This window comes from Melopsittacus undulatus, chromosome 11 (assembly GCF_012275295.1).
Source record: "Melopsittacus undulatus isolate bMelUnd1 chromosome 11, bMelUnd1.mat.Z, whole genome shotgun sequence".
Classification (NCBI taxonomy): Eukaryota; Metazoa; Chordata; class Aves; order Psittaciformes; family Psittaculidae; genus Melopsittacus; species Melopsittacus undulatus.
In genome coordinates, this window is record NC_047537.1 from 15,552,266 (window position 1) to 15,571,133 (window position 18,868).

The 18,868-nt window shown below is 51.3% G+C and overlaps 2 protein-coding genes across 2 annotated transcripts; one reads left to right on the forward strand and one right to left on the reverse strand.

Annotated features, from left to right (window-relative positions):
- Nucleotides 1–152: 152 nt before the first annotated feature.
- ATP5PD (ATP synthase peripheral stalk subunit d) lies at nucleotides 153–3,371 on the reverse strand. Its single transcript, XM_005144243.4, has 6 exons — nucleotides 3,314–3,371; nucleotides 2,798–2,927; nucleotides 1,836–1,932; nucleotides 946–1,017; nucleotides 560–622; nucleotides 153–423 (listed from the first exon to the last, which is right to left on the reverse strand). Exons 2-6 carry the CDS (start codon nucleotides 2,917–2,919, stop codon nucleotides 292–294), a joined length of 486 nt encoding a protein of 161 aa, XP_005144300.1. The 5' UTR covers nucleotides 2,920–2,927; nucleotides 3,314–3,371; the 3' UTR covers nucleotides 153–291.
- A 62-nt stretch (nucleotides 3,372–3,433) lies between these two features.
- On the forward strand, nucleotides 3,434–13,115 carry KCTD2 (potassium channel tetramerization domain containing 2). Its single transcript, XM_034067582.1, has 6 exons — nucleotides 3,434–3,763; nucleotides 5,122–5,230; nucleotides 5,439–5,530; nucleotides 6,202–6,297; nucleotides 9,028–9,153; nucleotides 9,708–13,115. Exons 1-6 carry the CDS (start codon nucleotides 3,464–3,466, stop codon nucleotides 9,735–9,737), a joined length of 753 nt encoding a protein of 250 aa, XP_033923473.1. The 5' UTR covers nucleotides 3,434–3,463; the 3' UTR covers nucleotides 9,738–13,115.
- Nucleotides 13,116–18,868: the final 5,753 nt, after the last annotated feature.

Consider the following 18,868-nt stretch of genomic DNA (forward strand, 5'->3'; position numbering starts at 1 on the left):
CTGCAGTAGCAGAAGAACTACATTCCCTGCACCATGCAATCACAGAGGTGAGCAGACAGTTTGATCTCATTACAACAGGATGTGGTTTGATCAAGGATCCTGTCCTTGCTACAAAACCAAGCTCACAGGTAGAAAAGACAAAACCCAGCAAGCTGTTTGCAAGCTCGTGTATTGTTCCTCAAGACCTTGCAACCTCATGGCCAAGATCTAAGGCACAGACAGGAGGAGGAGTACTTTATTTAGATGACCACAGAGTCTGACAGTCGTTAAACAAACTGCTTCTGGACAAGTTTACAGATCAGCAATTGGTTTGTGGGGCCAGTATGGGTATTTCTCCTTGTCCAGTCTGGTTTCAGGGAAGGCTTCATGAAAGTCTTCCAACGTCATCTGTTCAAAGGGGATCATGCTCTTGAGCTTCTGGAGCTTGAAGTGGGAGCAGAGACAAAACGTGTTATAAATCACTTATCAGCAAGAAAGAGCAAAGCACACCCCAGGTAAGAACAAGGTGTGTGCCAGGCTGGGTTAAAGGCAATACTCTCTAAGCAAAGATCAGACTTACCTCTTGCTCGTACTGGGCAATACGAGCTTTGGAAGCCTGCACGTATTCCGCAGCGCTCTTTGCCTGCAGGAAAGGAGAGGACACTGTGAACATGGTTACGATAAAAACAGTGACCTAGAGCGAACCTGCAAGCCTGTGCTTGAAGTTCGCATTAAACCTCATCATCATTCTACTAGATAAGTTGATCAAATCCCAAACAGCCAAACCATTCCGTGTGCAGAGATCCTCCTGCTCATGCAAAAGCCAGAGACATGCATAAAGACCAGAGCATGCTCCAGCTCAGGCTGCCCTGCCTGTGCAGATGCAGACAGAGAACATCCCTTCCCTCTCACCCTTTTCTATCCCCACAGACAACCCTTGCATTAGGGAATACTTCAAACACTTACAGCCTCCTGCTCCTGGGCATTGATTTTGGAAGTCTGTGTATCCACTGGCTCAGGAATCTTTAGTGCACTGAACTGTCAATCAAGAGAGAACATCTTTGTTATGCAGTTTGATTAAATAATCCTTCACACGGAGCTCATTCCCCCTGGCAGCAGCAGAGCATTCCCTCCTTTCTTCCCAGGATATACTCACCACCATGTCAGTTAATAAGCTTTCTAAAACTGATCACTTCAGCTTGACTACGAGCTTAAAGCCCTTAGTCTGTACTGCGTACCACTACCAGGGCACACAGTGCTACACACATTCACTGCGAAGAGCATTGGAAGGAAGCAAGAAAGTCTAATAGCAAAGAGTTAACATATTGCAGACTGTTTTCAGGCAGGACAAAGCTTCCAGCTCCATCTGAGCCCAGTGAGTCCTCTCAGTGCCAGGAGGTCAGTTTTCATAGTGCCAGTGACACCACCTGCCCATCAGCAAAAGCCTGGCTCCTGCCTTCCAATTCCTGCTTATAAACAGGGTGACAAGCCCTGCAGGCAGCACGTTTCACAGTGTGCAGAGCCGTACTTGCTATCTCCTTCCACTCAATGAGTTGGAGAAATAGGTCAAATGTTTGCTTCAGGAGGCACAGGCCAAACGCACTCCTGCAGCCAGAAGAACTTATCAGGTTTTCTCTCACCAGCCTTCTCAGTGCCCAGTGCCACAGGCTCCCTTCCTGAAAGCTGGCACTGAAGTGAGTGCCTCGAGGTTAGGGATGCTGACTTGCAGGATGTAAAGCCAGGGCCCTTCTAGCCAAAACTGACTTCCTCTGCCAATCCTGGTGTTTTCCTCCCACCACCAAAGACATTCCCCATTTAAACCACCATAAAGCAACCCCCCACTGACAAAGACTGACCTTCTTCTGAAACTCATCCACCATGCCAGCTTTAGCAACAGCAGACTTGTAGTAGGCCCAGTCAATGGCCGGGGGCTTCTCTGGCAGGGCAGCCAGCCTAAAGGGAGAGATGACAGCAGTCACAACCAGCACTGGTGCCATCATTTGAGCTCTGCCACAGTTACTTAGAGCCTGCTTAGTTTAGCTCTTTTTAGCTCCCTCATTAGCAAGCAGCAATGAACCACTTCTGTAAATCCTTGGAACAGGCTTCTCTATACAGACAAGACGAGTCCAGCCTGCAGCCCTGCTCCATTGGAAACCACTGCACAGCATCCCTGTGAGCATCCCTGTAAAAGGATCAGGCAGTTTACACACCACTGAGCTAGAGGCGATCAGCAACATTCACTGCAACAGCCAAAGGGACTTGTGTCCAGCAGTGGATGTTGAAGGATTTAAGGAGTCATGAATCCATACAGCATAGGACAAGGGGTAACGGGTTGAGACTTCAACAGCAGAGGTTTAGACTGGATATAAGGAAGAAATTCTTTACTGTGAGGGTGGTGAGGCACTGGAATGGGTTGCCCAGGGAGGTTGTGAATGCTCCATCCCTGGCAGTGTTCAAGGCCAGGTTGGATGAAGCCTTGGGTGACATGGTTTAGTGTGAGGAGTCCCTGCCCATGGCAGGGGGGTTGGAACTGGATGATCTTAAGCTCCCTTCCAACACTAACTATTCTATGATTCTACGATTTAACAGACAACAAAGAATGAGTTTGGTTCTGAACACCAAGCTGCTTGCACAGAACCCGTTTTTACACATCAGCCATTGTTTTACTGCGGGGAGGATTATGTAAAGATGATTTGCCACCGCGAGCCACCGGCAGCCCTGAAGGTGACCTGTGTAAAGCCCTGAGGACACTCCTGTAAGACCATACCCAGGCTTAACCCAGCACACGGCGGAGGGGCAGGAGCGGGCAGGCACTCACCGGGCAGACAGCGCATCGCTGCGGGTCTTCAGCGCGTTGAACATGGGCCTCTGGCTCGGGGGCACCCTCTCGGCGAAGGCCGCCCAGTCAATGGCCTTGATGGCAGCTCTGCGCCCCGCCATGCTGCCGCCTGCGCCGCGGAGAGACGGCCCCGGCCGGGGAACAGTGCGGTGAGGGCAGCGGGAGGAACGCGGCACCGATCGGGGCGGGAGGGGGCACCGGGACAAGGGGACAACGGGACGGGGGAGCAGCAGGGACACGGGGACACCGCGGTGAACGGCCAGCAAGGCACGGGGGCACCGGGACAACGGGACATGGGGATAACGGGGCACCGGGACACCGCGACACGGGGATTACGGGACACGGGGGCACCGGGACACGGGGGCAGCCCTCCCAGCCCATCCCCGGCACGGCCTCGCCCCCCTCCATGTCCGTTCCCCCCCCTCCCCAGGCCCGTCCCATCCCGGAACCCCAGAACCCCTTACCCGGTTCCCTGCTCCCCAGCCCCGCTCTCACCTTCACTGACCGCCACCGAGCACCGCCGGAAGTCCCGTCCCCGCTGCCCAACCAGGGCTCAGCCCCACCGGAAATCGTCGCTCCCGTCCGTGCCCTCCGCGCCGGAAGCGGGGCGGTGATGGCGGCGCGGCGGCGCTGAGCGGCTCCGCCATGGCTGAGCTGGCGGCGGCAGCGGAGGGGCCGCCGCGGGGCCGCACGCCCAGCCCGGGCCCCGGGGGAGCGCCGGGGCCGCCCAGTCCCCGAGCGGCCGGAGCGGCGGCAGGCTCCGGAGCGGCGCTGTCCCCGCCCGGCGCGTCCCGGCCGCCTGCCGCCGCCGCCGCCTCCAAGTGGGTCCGGCTGAACGTGGGCGGCACGTACTTCGTGAGCACCCGGCAGACGCTGTGCCGAGAGCCCAAGTCCTTCCTGTGCCGCCTCTGCTGCCAGGACGGGCCCGAGCTCGGCTCCGACAAGGTGAGGCCGCGGCGGGGACCGGCCCCGGCAGTGACCGCCACCGGCAGCCGGTGCCGCCGGGGAGCAGCGCCCCGAGCCCCAGGTGTGGGTTCGGTGACAGCCCCGCTGCCGGTGTCCTCAGGGCCGGCACCCATCGAGCCCCATGCACGGCCCTGGCCCCGCGGCGGGGCGAGGCCCATCTCCACAGCAGCCCCACTGCCGTGCTCCGCAGGGCACACGTTGCTCTGGCACACACCATCTCCTCGTCCCGTGGCTTGCCCCACCGGTACATGGCTGCCCCTATCCCCAGGAACGGGGCTTAGGGTCTGCCCAGTGCTGGTGACAGCCGGGTGCTGCGGGCACATCTGCCAGGACACAGGTTCCCCTCAAGGAGCAAAGCAGCAGCTTCCCATGATGGTTACAGCAGGGAGGAAACAACAAAGCAGCTTTCCTAGAGATAGGAATGTGTTTTTGTAATCCTATATTCCACTTTGCTGTCATAAAGACCAGAGTGCGTGTTCCTTATGAGTGGACAGCTTGGAACTCATTGCCATTTGTTATAAGGGTTTTGCAGACCCTTGTGCTTGCAGGTTTGCTGTAGGAGCATTGCACCAGGGTTTGTACCTGCTTTGTGGGTAGGGCAGAGTGAGTCTGGTCTTTGGGCACTTTTCAGAGCTTAATGGGAGTTGTGATCAAAGTAGGAGTCGCTGCATCAGTGAGTAGAAGAGGTGATGTTTCAGACTGTTTTGTTTGGTCTTTATTGTTTTAAGGCAGGTTGACTGCCAGGAGAAATGGTGTATTAAAGTGGGGTAAGGGAGTGATCCGGAAGAGTTGTGCACAGGGTTTGTCAGTGCTCCAAAGCTGGCTCGAGAGATGCTTTTGGTTGTGAATTGTTGGTTATTTAGCAGTTATTGTGTTGCTAGAGACACAGCTGGTGCGTTGCAGCGTGTACTTCCAGAAGCAGAAAGGAGTAAAAAAGAGCTACCTTAATGGTTGCATTCTGTTCCCTGGAGCTGGAGATCCAGTTTTCCTCCAGAGTCCCCCAGTTAAATGAGTCTGGAAAACAAATTTAGGCAGAAGACAACTGCCAGCTTTTGGTTCTTATTGCAGTGAAGAAAACCTATGTTAAGCTCTGCTTTTCTCTCCAGATATATAAACTCTGTGGGTGAAACCGGTTAATTTGAAGCATCTACAACCATTATGAAGCTGCAGCATTTGTAGCAGAGTTCAGATATTGAAAACATAAATGTTGGTTTAAATGTGGAGTCACTAACACAGGCCAAGGAATCCCGGTTCTCAAAAGGAAAACTGTTATATTTATTGTTTTCAACTGAAATGATTCTTTGCCTGGTACCACTTACCCATCCCCTCTTCAACAGGACGAGACAGGGGCGTATCTCATCGATAGAGACCCCACCTATTTTGGTCCAATACTGAACTACCTCCGACACGGGAAGCTCATCATAAACAAGGAGCTTGCAGAGGAAGGTAAGAGAAGAACACTGGGGAAAGCTGACAGGTGGTTTTCTTCCAGCCTGGGGGCATGGAATCTGCGGCACAGCCCATTCAGCACATGGGATTTTCTCTGGGATAGATTTGGAGTCAGGAGCAGCTGTTCCGTCCTCATAGCAGAATCATTTCTATTCTACCCTATATAAAGTAACAGAATCTATGTCTGCTTTGCTTCCTTCCTTAGGGGTACTGGAAGAAGCCGAGTTTTACAACATTGCATCTCTCGTGCGGCTGGTCAAGGAGCGGATACGGGACAACGAGAACAGAACATCTCAAGTAAGCACAGGGATATTTGTGTTTCTGTAGCACAGCAGGAGGCCAAGTGTGGCTGTCAGCACTTCTAGGAGCAGTTCTTTGGTTTAGCAGTTATCTTTAACTGGAGGAGTGAGTACTTTCAAGTAGATCCAAGGCACAGCTAGGAGAAAGCATCCATTATGGTTCCATAAGCACAGAATGCTGAGCCATCTTGTTAGTGCTGTAGAGAACGACAAGGAAGAGTTAAACAAGAGGGGCCAGGAGCAAAGCTGGGCAGCTGTAGAGCAAAATGTGCTGCTTTGATAGGTAAAGAGTAGTTAAAACTCTTCCTTCCCTAAAACATTTTCTTTCCTTTATATCCATCTGAGGCAATGTTCCCCATTGCTGCTCAGCTGATAACACATCCAGTAGATTCCACTGCAAAAGATAAATGTTTACAAAATGCAGTAAATGGCTTTGGAAGCCAAAGAGATTTTGCTTTTAGTGGCCTTTAGATGCCCAGAAGACTTCTAAGAGAGCTGTGCCAACCATATGTACCTGTTTTAGGATCAGTTGGATGGTCAGAAGGATGGATCCTCAGGGTTCAGACTTCCTTAAATGACAACAGAGCAGGAGATGCTTATTCATTTTCTAGCTTGATACTAGTATAACAATTACTAACCTCACCCTTATTTTTCTTCTCCCTGCCTTAGGGACCTGTGAAGCATGTGTACAGAGTCCTGCAGTGCCAAGAGGAGGAGCTCACACAGATGGTGTCCACTATGTCCGATGGGTGGAAGTTCGAGCAGGTACTGTTACCAAAGAGCTGCAGAACCCCTTTGAAAGCTGTGTGTGGAATAAGCAGAGTTTGGTACTGAATTGCACTTCACACTGCTCTGCTCTTTTGAATAAGCAGCCTGAAGAGAGCAGCAGTCTGCTTTGTAAGGTAACTGTCAGGGAAAGGCAGAATTCACTCAAACTGCAGAGAGATGTAATTTTCTCTCAGTTTTCTGTATCCTTGTCAAATCCCAGAGCAGATCTTCCCTTCTCCTGCATTTCATCACATAGACCAGGCCCTGGTGCAATAGTTTAATACAGGAAAATTAATAGAGTCATAAAAAAATACAGCTCAACTTTTCTGGAAGCCCAAAGCCACAACTTCTGCATTTGCTAAAGAGGCACTGAGTGACAGGGGAAATGCACTTTCCTGCAGATGCCTTCTTAATGCAGTGGGGTTTGGGGCTAAGTGTCACTGGCATTACTTCCATATTTGGTTTCTGGAATCAAATACAGTCCTTTAGTTTAAGGGGGTATCACTTATTCATTCATATGTATCTGTTCTGTAATGCCTGAAAACTCCTATTGCGTTGTGGAGAGTTAGCCAAAAACTCCTGCACCTGTCAGCTGGTGGTGACATGTCATGAGCAAGAGCCAGCAGCTGCTTTATGGAAGTGCAGTTCTCCAACAGCCAGGTTTTGCTGTCCAGAAATTGACTCAGCAGAATTTGCCTTTCACACGTGCATGTGTACAATCCCAAAACCAGACCCTACACAGGAACCTGCACCCTTATATCTTTTCTGGTCCTGCTTTTCAAATCTGTAATGACAGGTTCAAGATACCAATTGCAAGCAAACGTTACTGGGTTCCCTTCCAGTTCTCTCCATCCACAACCTTTGCACAAATCCACACCAGCTTCCTTCCTGCACACTGAAGGCACCAGGAACATTTACTGCATGTCCTGCTCCAGCACACTCCCACCCTCAGGAGCTGGTTTTGCCCTCCCCAGGATGCACATTTCAGACACCACCAGGGGCAGGAATGAACAGGACAGACAGATACAATGCCTTGGTCAGGACTAGACCTCACACAGCAGCACAGCTTCTCTGCAACTTTGAGGTGGCCTAGACTAGGTCACTGAGTGGGGACACAGCAATGGTGCAGCATAGAATGTGTCCCCTGCTGGGAGGCCCATTATAGCTGCAGCCTGTTGCCAAGGTCTTGCCCTGATGTGCAACACTGCATGGCTTCTACCCCCCCCAAATCACACCACTTGGCATGCTGAGATGCATTAGGAAAGGCAGGAACAGATCTACATATTGGGAACAAAGAGAGCCCATTGCTAAATCTTAGCCTGGATGCCAATGATTGAACAGAGCAGATATTCCTTTTCTGGCCTCTTTGGTTTCAATCACTTCGTAACACAAAAAAAGACTGGTTCAGAAACCTGCAGGAAAGCCAGAAACAGTAAAAGCTGTTGCAGCATCATTTGTCAGGCTCGGTCTCTCCGAGGAGCACATGGCCTTTCAGGTTCTCTGCCTTGTTCTATTCAGTCCTGCTTAAATTAGGATGGAATAGAAATTTGCTATTTTAAACAGAAATCCATTCTTGTGTCCCCCTACAGTCCCAGAGTCTGGAAAACTGCTGTCTTTGTCAGAAGAGGCTTTGTTGAGTAAATAGTTATGTGTGGTATTGAAGTATCAAAGAGATTCAATTCTAAAAACAGGAGCAGGGAAGCAAAAGGAGAGAGCAAAACCCTTTATAATCCTGCATCTGTCTTTTGGCATCAGCACAAACATCAGAGCCTGTTTAAAACAGTACTGGAGGTCAGGCGGTACACCAGCCCCCCAAGTGTTCCTGCAGCTGCACTGTAACCACATAGTCATCTGTCTCAAAGATGGAGCTGTCTCTTCTAAAATCCATTAGGACATGGAAGTTAGGGTCCATGCTGCATATTAAAGTTTCCTGGTATACACAAGTTATACAATTCCTATTGCTTTCTTCAGATTACTTAGATCTGTTATCTAGAAAGCAAAACTGAGCAGTAAATGATAAATTAGCTCTGCACTCCAGGATGTCCTTTTAATGTAATAATGATAAATGAGACAGATGGGATTTCTTGGATCCAGTCCAGACCCCTCATCACAACAGTAATAGAATATAATCCCATTTATACAGATATCAACTCCATCTTGACAGCATCTACATAAAGAACGGTGCCAGTTGGCCACATGTCCCTGGTTAATCTAACATCTGCCTGTGGTAAAGAATTGCCTTTCCAGCTTTTACACATCAAAGTCACAGGGCAAATGGAGAGCAGAGAGCTCAGTGGAGTCTGGACCGGGACGCCTGCATTGCCCACCCCATGTCTGAATTAGCTTGATATTATGTATAGCAAGATATATATCTATATCTAGCAAAATATATCTATATCTCTATATAGCAATATATATATATCAAAAGCTATATGATGTGTCTTTTTCTGCCCTCAGTAATTAGCTGGATCATGTTCTGTTGTGTTCAGCATTAAGTTTCAGGCTGGAATTTTCTCCTGGGCTCCAGGTGCCAGTAGAGGGCTCTGGAGCTCGGCTGTGTCCCTGCCTTACACACATACAGCAAAGCCCATGACACAGAAGGCCATGGGGAAACACTTGAGGTTCAGAATAGGTTCCACTGCACACTTGTACCTCACAGAGCAATAGTGGGAATAAAGCAGAAGTCAAGACTTACTGATATTCCCTTGGTGATCTCCCATTGCACAGCTCATCAGCATTGGATCTTCCTATAACTACGGAAATGAAGACCAGGCAGAATTCCTCTGCGTTGTGTCCAGGGAGCTCAACAATTCTACCAATGGCATTGTCAAGGAGCCGAGCGAGAAGGCAAAGGTGAGGCATCTGCTCAGGGGTATTGGCCCCTTTGCAAAGAAAAAGCTGTACCTCCAGTAGCAGATCCATGAGCTGCAGTGGCAGTTCTGTGTACCAGCTTTCCTATGTCCTCCTCTGTGCATGATCTTTCTTGGAGGATGTTATGTGTTATTGACAACAAGAGCCAAGCCCGTATGTTTCAAATCAAGACAAATTGGACAGAGAGGCTTGAAAAAGGCAGCCAGCATTGCAGGGACCTTTGAGATTGGTCACATTTTGTGCTTGAAGGATGTTGCAGGGAGACACAAACTCTCTTTTCAAGCCACTCTTTTTTCCCCTGGGACAGCAACAGAAAACATCATTCTTACCTTCTGGGAGGCAGTGGAGCAGGTTCTCTAGAGAAGGGGCTCAGTGTGCTTTAAGCAGCCTGCCATTTGTTAGGCTTGTAGCACAGAAGGCAGCAAGATGCACTCACATTACTCTCTCCTTTCTCTGCAAAAAACCAAGGACTCTGAATGTGAACTTCTGCATCTAAACTTGTCCAGGGTGTTTATAGAAACCCTCTTCTTTTCCAGATTCTTCAGGAGCGAGGATCCCGGATGTAATTCCAGTGTCCACTCCGTTAACACTCCCAGATGTCAAAGGGCAGCCCAGCTGGGCAGAGCGCCTCTCCGCAGTGCAACCTTGCCCTTGTACAGTAACCAAGCTAATGCAAAGCAAAGCCGAGCCTGTCCTGCCAATGGTGAATAATTCTGGTCATAACCAAAGGCTTCCCTCTTACCCTGGAAACCTAGGAAGGAAGAGACTTTTCCAGTGGGATGGTCCTTTCCACAAGTATTTGGTTTCTTTTCTTGGCCAGCGCTGTATTGAGTTTCTCCACCAGCAGCTGGGCCGCATTCCCAGTCGGAGCCTTTGTGAAGGTTGCTCAGGTCCACAGGCCCTTGGGATCAGTCCCACCTTCCACTGGCTGGTGCAGGTGGGAGGATCTGTATGAGCTGTGCCATTCCTTGCACCCAGGGCTGCCACCAGGAAAGCGCAGGGACCTTGCAGTGCTCCCCCTCCTGATCAGCCACATCCTCCCCAAATCAGAACAGGGCTTTGAAAGGAGGAACAAAACAACCACTCGTAAAAAGAAACCCACACAGACTTCTTCATTCTTGCTTTGTATTTGTTCCTTGTTCAATTCCTAAGAGCTAAGTTTAGATACTAAGGGGAGGGGAGTTGTGTGTACACCTTACGTGGGTCTCGCTGTTAACACTATTGCATACGGGCCCCTGGTGTTTCCCAAAGCCCATCACTTCGCATGCATAAACAGAGACCTGTGTTCACCCAGAGTAGTGATAGAGTGATAGTTGTCCTTCACGCTTCTCTACTGAAGAGGAGCACCAACATCTTCCCCTCCAGCACCCTGCCATGGCCATATCTTAGCCTGGTGTAAAGTCACAAGGTTAGGGACTTGTTGCTGCCAAGGTCAGCTTTGCCTTGTTTGTCTCCAGCAGCGTGGGCTCTCTGTCTCCTTCCTTCTCCCCGAGAGAGGGCTTCAGGCAGAAACTCTTTTGTACTGTAGCAAGCAGGTAGGTTTGTTTTAACCCCCGAGATCCTTTGCGGAGGAGATCCCTTACTTACACGCAGTGATTTACCTGCAGCCCCCTCATGTCCCCACCTTTAGGAGATCACCCCAAATTATAGAGGGGCAGCAGAGCTGGGGGGGAGTTGGTGAAAAGTTGCCAAACTGTTGTAATGTTTCTTGTCCAAAGTGATGTGTCAACTTCTGTGACTTTTCTTTCCTTATTTTGTTCTGAATGCCTTGGATGGATGTGCAAAATGTTCGTTTGTGCCTCTCTTGGATTCTGATCTTAGCCAAACTGCAGTCACTGGTTCCCCTCTGTTAACCTGTGCCATCCCTAACCAAGGGCATGTCCCTCCTAGTCTGGTAAATGGAATTACTTAGCAATTTGCTGCATGTTTTTCCCCCCTTCATCCTGGCTTTGTTCTCTGCAGCCCAAGGGTCCAGGCACTTGGGTCTCTCTGAGTCAAGTCCCAAACTGACATTAAAGCGCAAAGCTTCAGAGATGCTGGAATTCACAGATGTGGATAAGCTCAGAGCATTTGGTTCTCAATTAGGTATCAGAAGATTCCTCACCTGGACTGAGGAGTTGGGCTCCTTTCTGGAGGACTTCAGCTACCTGTGGTCTTCTTAAAGCTTTGAGATAGAATTAGGCAGGTTTCCCATCTTATCACTTGTTGCTGGCAGGGCCTTGCAGCAGCGTTACCGACACCAAGTGACACCACTGCACTCTGCCTCTTCCCAGTGCTTCTGTATGCACTCTTGCCTATCCCCTCCCATCCTGCTTTGCCAATGTACCTCCTCCAGTGGAGGCTTTGCCTCATTCTCAGAAAGGTTGATTATCTGTGCTAGTTTAATCCTGGTAACAGCAGACTGTGCCAAATGTCTTTGAATGCACCTTGTGTCAGTTACAGGCTGGTGAAGCGCAGCTGGCTTGCCATCACACTGAAGAACCCAGCTCCTCTTCTGCTCTCCATCTTCCCCGTTTTTAATGTGGTGAGATGGTACTGGTGTGATTAGACCGTACACCTTGGCTGGGCCTAAATAACACTGTGATGTGTGTAGAGATCTCTCCTCTGTCGGTATCTTGTAGCCTTTGCTCATTGTCCGTCTGTGCTCACAGCTAAGAGGTCAAGCAGCACATGTAAGCAAGTTAGCAGCCTAAAAAAGCCCTTGAACACTCTCATCTGTCTTCTTTCCCTTCATTTGAGGAGGGAGTTTCTGGGAACTGGTCAGGAAATCCCAAACTAAAGGCAACAGGAACTGGTTGAGCTGCTTTTGTCACATCAGTGCCGCTTGAGCACCTTGCTGTTCAAGCAATGGAGCTCAAAGCAGAGGGAGGCTTTCTGTCCTGTACAGCTCAAGCAGACAGCAATGACACATCCTTGTTTGTATCACCAGAAATGCCATCCTTGGGGAAGCCCACCAGAGGATTGCCTGATACAGGAGTGATGCCCTCACTCCCTGTTCTGAGCCACAGAGAGCCTAAAAGTTCCATGGCCAGCTAACAGAGGAGCTCCTTAACTCACGTGCACAAGAAAGGCTTTCAAAGTTGCATCTTCCTTTTCCCTTCCATGCTGCTTTCTGCAGTGAGGATGTGCCAGGGGATTGAAGACTCTGGGTTCCATTGCAGGGTCTTTAAACTCAACAAACCAAGTTGATGGTAGGAGACCAAATGGTACTGGACACTGGAGTTCTTGGGTGATATTTAGGACCAGGTACGAATTCCATCCAGAGCAGGTACATTCCCAGGAGGATTTCTCCTTTCCTGACTGTGCTTGGTCACCTTTACCCTGAGACCAAGGCTGGTCTCTGCATTATGCACCAGTTGCATCCCTTCTGTGCTCAAGACAGGGCTTTTCCTTCCATTGCCTATCACTCAGTCACAACTATATCGAAACTAGCACCGAATCAGGATGAAATCTGTCCCGTTCATTCCAAAACAGGTAGTGTGTTGTGGCAAGTAGGGTAGGTGAGCAGGGGTAGATCTGTTGGATATCTCAGAGCGCTTGTGCCTCTTGGGAAGGTTCACATTCGAGTATGAATCCTGGCAACGGCGACTTCGACACTTTGGGTTTTAAACACATTCCCAGTGGCCTAAAATTGTCCCATTATGGCAAGACTGGAAAGAACCTCTCCAAGTGTCTTTGTCTCTGCACATTTTTAAACACAAAGAGGTTTTACTCAGGGGTGACTGAGTGGGCTGAGGCAGAGGGGGCCTGGGGGGGGCTGTGGGGCACTGGGCCATGGGCTCCTCACCTTTACCTGCGAACCCGGAGGTTTTGTACAGTTTGTGTCAGTGCCCTTTGCTACCGGTTCTCTTTGGTTATTAAATGTGTTTGAATAACAGGCGAGATGCTGCGAGTGATTGAGCGAGTTCTTGGGCTGCCAATAAAGAGTCTGAAATGGGTTTGAAGCGGTTGAGCTGGGGGATCTGCGGCTTTCTCTGCATCCACACAGGGATGGATGCATGTGAGGAAGGAAACATGCTTCTGCCTCCATTTACAGCAGTGATTTGCCAAGAGGGGGATATAATTAGATTTGGGAGTCCTTGATTATATTCAGAGGCCAGGCTGGACAGAGCCTTGGGTGACATGGCCTAGTGTGGGGCATCCCTCCCTGTTGCAGAGGTTTGGAACTGGATGGTCTCAAAGTCCTTTCCAACCCAAACCATTCTGTGATTCTCTAAAGGCAAACTGCAGCATGTTTCTGGTTTTCTATTATAGAAAAGAATCTCAACTTCCACATTTTATCGTTTCCACTGACAACCCCAAGCAAGCAGAATGTTAATGTGAGCATTAAATGGGAGTAGCTAAGAAAGGAAAATGCCTTTTTTTGTAAGCTCTCGTTCACTAAACCCTTACTCAGCGCTGGAGCAGCACACGTGGCAAAGGTCTGGCTGTTCAGACAGCTTCGTCGCTGCAGAAGGAGCATGACCAGCAGGTGAAGGGAGGGGATTCTTCCCCTCTGCTCTCACGAGGCACACACATACACTGCCCTGCATTTCTGTGTGCAGCACTGGGGTCCCCAACACAAGGGTATGGACTTTTGGAGCAAGTCCAGAGGAGGCCATGGAGCTGCTGTGGGGGCTGGAGCAGCTCTGCTCTGGAGCCAGGCTGAGAGCTGGGCTGGGGCAGCCTGGACAAGAGAAGGCTCCTGAAGGGGAGACCTGAGAGCAGCTCCAGTGCCTAAAGGGGCTGCAGGAAACCTGGAGAGGGGCTTGGGACAAGGGCCTGGAGGGACAGGACAAGGGGAATGGCTTGAACCTGACAGAACAGGGGAGACTGAGATGAGCTCTTAGGCAGAAGCTGTTCCCTGTGAGGGTGCTGAGGCGCTGGCACAGGGTGCCCAGAGAAGCTGTGGCTGCCCCATCCCTGGCAGTGCTCAAAGCCAGGTTGGACACAGGGGCTTGGAGCAGCTGCTCCAGTGGAAGGTGTTCCTGCCTGTGGCAGGGGTTGGAGCTGGAAGAGCTTTAAGGTCCCTTCAACCCAAACCAGGCTGGGATTACCACAAGAGACCAACACCAAACACCCACAGCAGCCTGCAAACAGCTCTCCACATACCCCACAAAACCAAACACACACGGTTCTTGCCATCACCAAGGCAAAAAGGGAGTGAACAGGAGAAAAGCAACTGCAGTTTCTTCAAGGCAACTTCCTCTTGCATTCTGAGCCTGCACCAGCTGCAGGCAAGAGGCTGCCCTGGGGCATGGGCATTAGCCCAGAAACCCTGGAGGATGGTTGAAACCACTGCTCTATTACCCCACGCACAGAGCTACCAACTTTCCTTGTGTTTGTGTCCTTAGTGTGACTGGGGATTAGCTGAGGTTTGGTTCTTCCCTCTTTACACAGCATGGCAACTCGAATGCCTGAAAGAGGGGTACCAACAGACGGACAGGCAGTGGGGAGGCAGAGGCAAACCGCAGAGTCAAGCTCTGGTGATGCCAAAGGGTGGATAACGTCGACAACTGAGGCCCAACATGGGGAGGAGGAGGAACAAAGACATACGGTTGGAAAAACAGGGATTAACTCAGCCTTTTGACTACAAGTGGCTGTTGCTGCCATGGCTGCTCTGACGCTGCCCTGCAGGCATCGTGCTGCTTCCATCCCCACCACAACAGGAGCCTCAAAACAGAGCTGGAGGGGGTTGAGACAACCCCAAACCCGGGTTTAACACTGACACAGTGGAAGACAATGAGACTATTCCCCTCACAGGGGCAGAAACCACGGCTGAGCCAAGTCACCGCATAGCATGGGCTCACCTAAGAGCCTCCTTGCCCCATCCCCATGTCTCTGCCCACACGTCTGGGCTGCAGTGAACTTGCCCAGGGCAAAGCCATGCTCAGGTGCTGGCAGCATCTTGGGCAGAGACGGGAGCTTCTGGGCTGGCCCTGCTGGCACCACCTGCGCATTCATTCACATGCACAAGGTAGGACTTGTCAGCCGATGGGATCACGGATCACATCCCAGTCACAGCTGGCATGCCAGGGCTCCCCATCTCCACTGCAGGGCTGTCCTATACAGCCACATAAAGGACACTCAATGCCACATCACCGGGCAGAAGACACAAGCATCACTCGTTGGTTTCCACTGAAACCAGAAGCTGGAGCTGCCAGAGCTTTGCACCATCCCTCCCTTTCCCATTGAAGCCTATGCAATGCACTTAACTCCTTTTAAAGACCATTTCTTCTCACTGCAGAGCACACAGGTGATGCCCCAATGTTACCAAGCAGTGCGAGGCTCTGCAGCACAGGCAGCAGCATCCCATGTGGTCACTTTTACCCTGCATAAAGTAACCCTATACACCAGCTCTCAACAAGCAGATCCTGCTGTTGACAGGGCCAAAGCTCAGCTCTCCCTACTGCCAAACCCAGGCTGCTCTAGAAGGGAAAGAGAGGGCTGGTTTGCTGCAGAACTGGCCTCAGCAGAGGGTTAAGGCTCTTGGCTGGGTTTGCCCGAGCACCCCAGGCTGCCCCGAGATGTGGGATACCCCCTGCAGGCACCTCCCCATGGACAAGGCAGGAGGTGGATGGCAGCACAAGAGCACCCAGTGAACTCCGTACCTGCCCATGGCAGGATTCAGCCCATCCTACCCCTGAGGGGCAACGGAGGGAAGTGAGTTCCCCAGGTGCCTTCTCCAGGTGCTTGGGAGGAAGATGAGTAACAAACCCTGGCTGAGATTTTCCGATAGCCACAGTCAACAGCACACACATCCCAGCTGCGGCAGAGGGCTTCAATACCCCTTTATCAGCCTGTTCCCCATCAGAAGGGGCATAAAAGGAGCAATCCCACATCTCAAGCAAAGGCTCAGGCTCTGAGCCCTCCTCCCACCCTGGGTTAGGGCCACTTGGCTCCCTGTGGCTGGGGCTCAGCCCAGTGCAGCCCAGCAAACCTGCCATTAGTCACTGGAGTCGCTGCCAGCTTTGCCTGCAGCACCATTCCCTTGTTTTCCTGGCCTGCCCGCTCTTGTCTGTGGGCACAGGAAACCCAAGCTGACATCCAAGAGAGCAAAGGGGTTTAGCAGCAGGGAGACACTTATCGGCATCCCACTGCTCAGCATCAGGCACCAGCAAAAGCAATGGAAGCTGCTGCTGCATCTCCCCTCATCACACACGTGCGGGAGGGGGAAACCCAGTGGTCCAGAGGTCTGGCCACAGCCAGAAGAGCATCTTGCACACATGCATGCTCTTGTGCTCTGCCTCAGGCTCTTGCACATGGACAAGGTCAGTTTGTCACTTATCCACCCCCTTCACCCAGAACAAAGCCATCACAAGCCAGATCTATTTGCAGCCAGAAAGCCTGCAGATGTTTTCAGCCTGGCTCACTGCCTTGTTTGGGAAACAAGGACCTTGGCCATAGTCATTCACCTTGATCTGGGGTTGAGGCAGGCACTGGAGGTTTAACCCAACTTTCACATGGACAAATATAACCCGCAGGTGCCCTCTCCCTTCCAGGGCTGGAGAGATACAGGCTTTTCTCCAAACCACAGTAAAGAGGAGCTACAAACCCCAGCAATCGTCTTCAGATTGTGGGGTAACACAGAGAAGGGCATCAACGTTTGACCCTGTAGCAGTATTCCCTATCAGAAGCATCCATCCTTCCTGAGAGCTCCCCAGATTTCAGGAGATGGGAGCCCCATACAAGGCCATCATTGGCCAGAAGTGTGCATTGACATCAAGTGCCATGGATCTCCATCAGACCCTCCCTGAGCTGAGCTCCGTGGGGTTCTGCATCACCAAGAAAACCCTTGGGGAAGGTGAGCACCTTCCACCCGTGACTTAGATCAGGGCAGCAGCTCCTGCAGCACAGGCAGGAACACACACACCTGTGGTCCTAATGCATTCAAATGGCAGTGGCTGAAGATGAGGAAAACTGTGGGCAACCAAGCGAAGGGTCTGGCCCTTAACCCAGGCACTGAGTTCAGGATGCTGTGGGGAAGCAGATGAGTCACTGAAGTGCCAACAAACACCTGCTGAACGGTCATCCCCATCGTAACAGTTCAGTGGGGTTTCACCTAAAGTCAAAAGCAGAGAAACATGGAAAAAGGAAGGGGGTTCTTGTATTTGCCAAACCAAAGGGGGTTTACCCATGAAACAAAGGCTAAAGGACACATTTAACTGTTTCCATATGATAACATGTCCCTGAGGCACACAGCGACCTGAGCTTCCCAGCAGAATTAAGAGCTCCTGCCTTTCTTTTCAAGGAATCACAAAGCTGAACCATCACAATCACTCTGGGTGGGAGCAGGAACAGCCCCTGTGCTGGCACTAAGGTGCTGGATCTCCTCTCCTGCCCCATTGTGACTTCCAGGTATTACCTGCACCTTGCTTGGAGCGCCTGTCATTGGACAATAGACAAAGGAGAGCAGGGCCTGGCCGGGATAACAGCATCTGCTGTGAGCAGCACAGCCAGAGCTGCTTCCCTTGGGTGGCTGGAGCCCGAAACCTGCTGGGCTCCTAAAACCCAAGTTGTGGCTTCACACCTCAATCCCCACCAACCTCCACCTGCTCCAAGGATCCAGCATCCACCAAGGAAACACTTCTCAACCTCTCAACCATTAAACCCCTTATTCCTCATTAATACAAGCCAGGGTAAGTGAGAATTAAGAGCTTGATAGACAAGATGTGCTAGAGGGAACACCACAGCACAGCATCCCCACATGTCAACCCATGGGGGAGATGGGCAGCAGCAGGGTTAGACTCACCCAGAGCTGCAGCACCCTTCCTGTGCCACATCCTCATCTATTGCATGGAGGTTTCACACAGCCAGCAATAAGGTAACTCCATCTCTTCCAAAGCTCCACTTTTCAGGACACCTTCCTCATCCTCACAAGGAAATAGCTGCCAGAACAGCACCAGCAGCTTCCAGGCAGCCTCAATGACCAGGTTCTAGCAGAGACCTCCATGGCTTGGGCAGCGCTGTGCCAGCATCAGTCCCTCTCCGAGGGCAGCACAGGGCAGGGTGTCACACCAGGAGCCAGTGACCATGGGGACAGCAGCAAGGGCAGGATCACACCCAAACCACCTGCAATCCCCCACCAGGGTAAAGCACAGGGACAGGCCCCATCTTGCTGGATTCCTGCAAGCCGATGGGAGCTGTCAGCGCATGCCCTGGTGCCAGCTGCCTCCTCAACCCCCGCTTCCCATCTCCATGCCAAGCAGCGTTATCCCCACTACTGGTCATTAAACACAATCCCAGAGGGGGAATGTCTCACCTGGTGTTGTTACACCCACGTTATGGTGACGAATGAGCACAGAGCAGCCAGGCAGAGCCAAAGGCAGTGCAGGAGAGCAGAAACCAGCAGTGAGATGGAGCAAAGCCTGATCTAAGGCAAAGGTCTGGACTTAAATGCAGCTGGAGAGCAAATGGGGTGGAAGGGGTGTGGGAGGAGGCCCCAGATGGGGCTGATCAAACTGATCAGCACCCATCAGTGCAAGCAGGACCCTGATGCCATTTGCAGGGAGAGAGAGAGGACTTGGGAGTGATGCTATGGGAACTGCTTGGGAAACTCCTGATAAACCAGCCCTTCCCCAGCCTTGGCACAGCCCCATCTGCTCAGCACCAGCAGAGCTGCTCTGCAGGGGGTTTGCCAGGGTTGTTCAGATCCTGCCTCAGTCTCAGGCTGGGAACGTGTTTTGGGGTGCTCTGCTGGCTCTGTTGGGGTTCATCC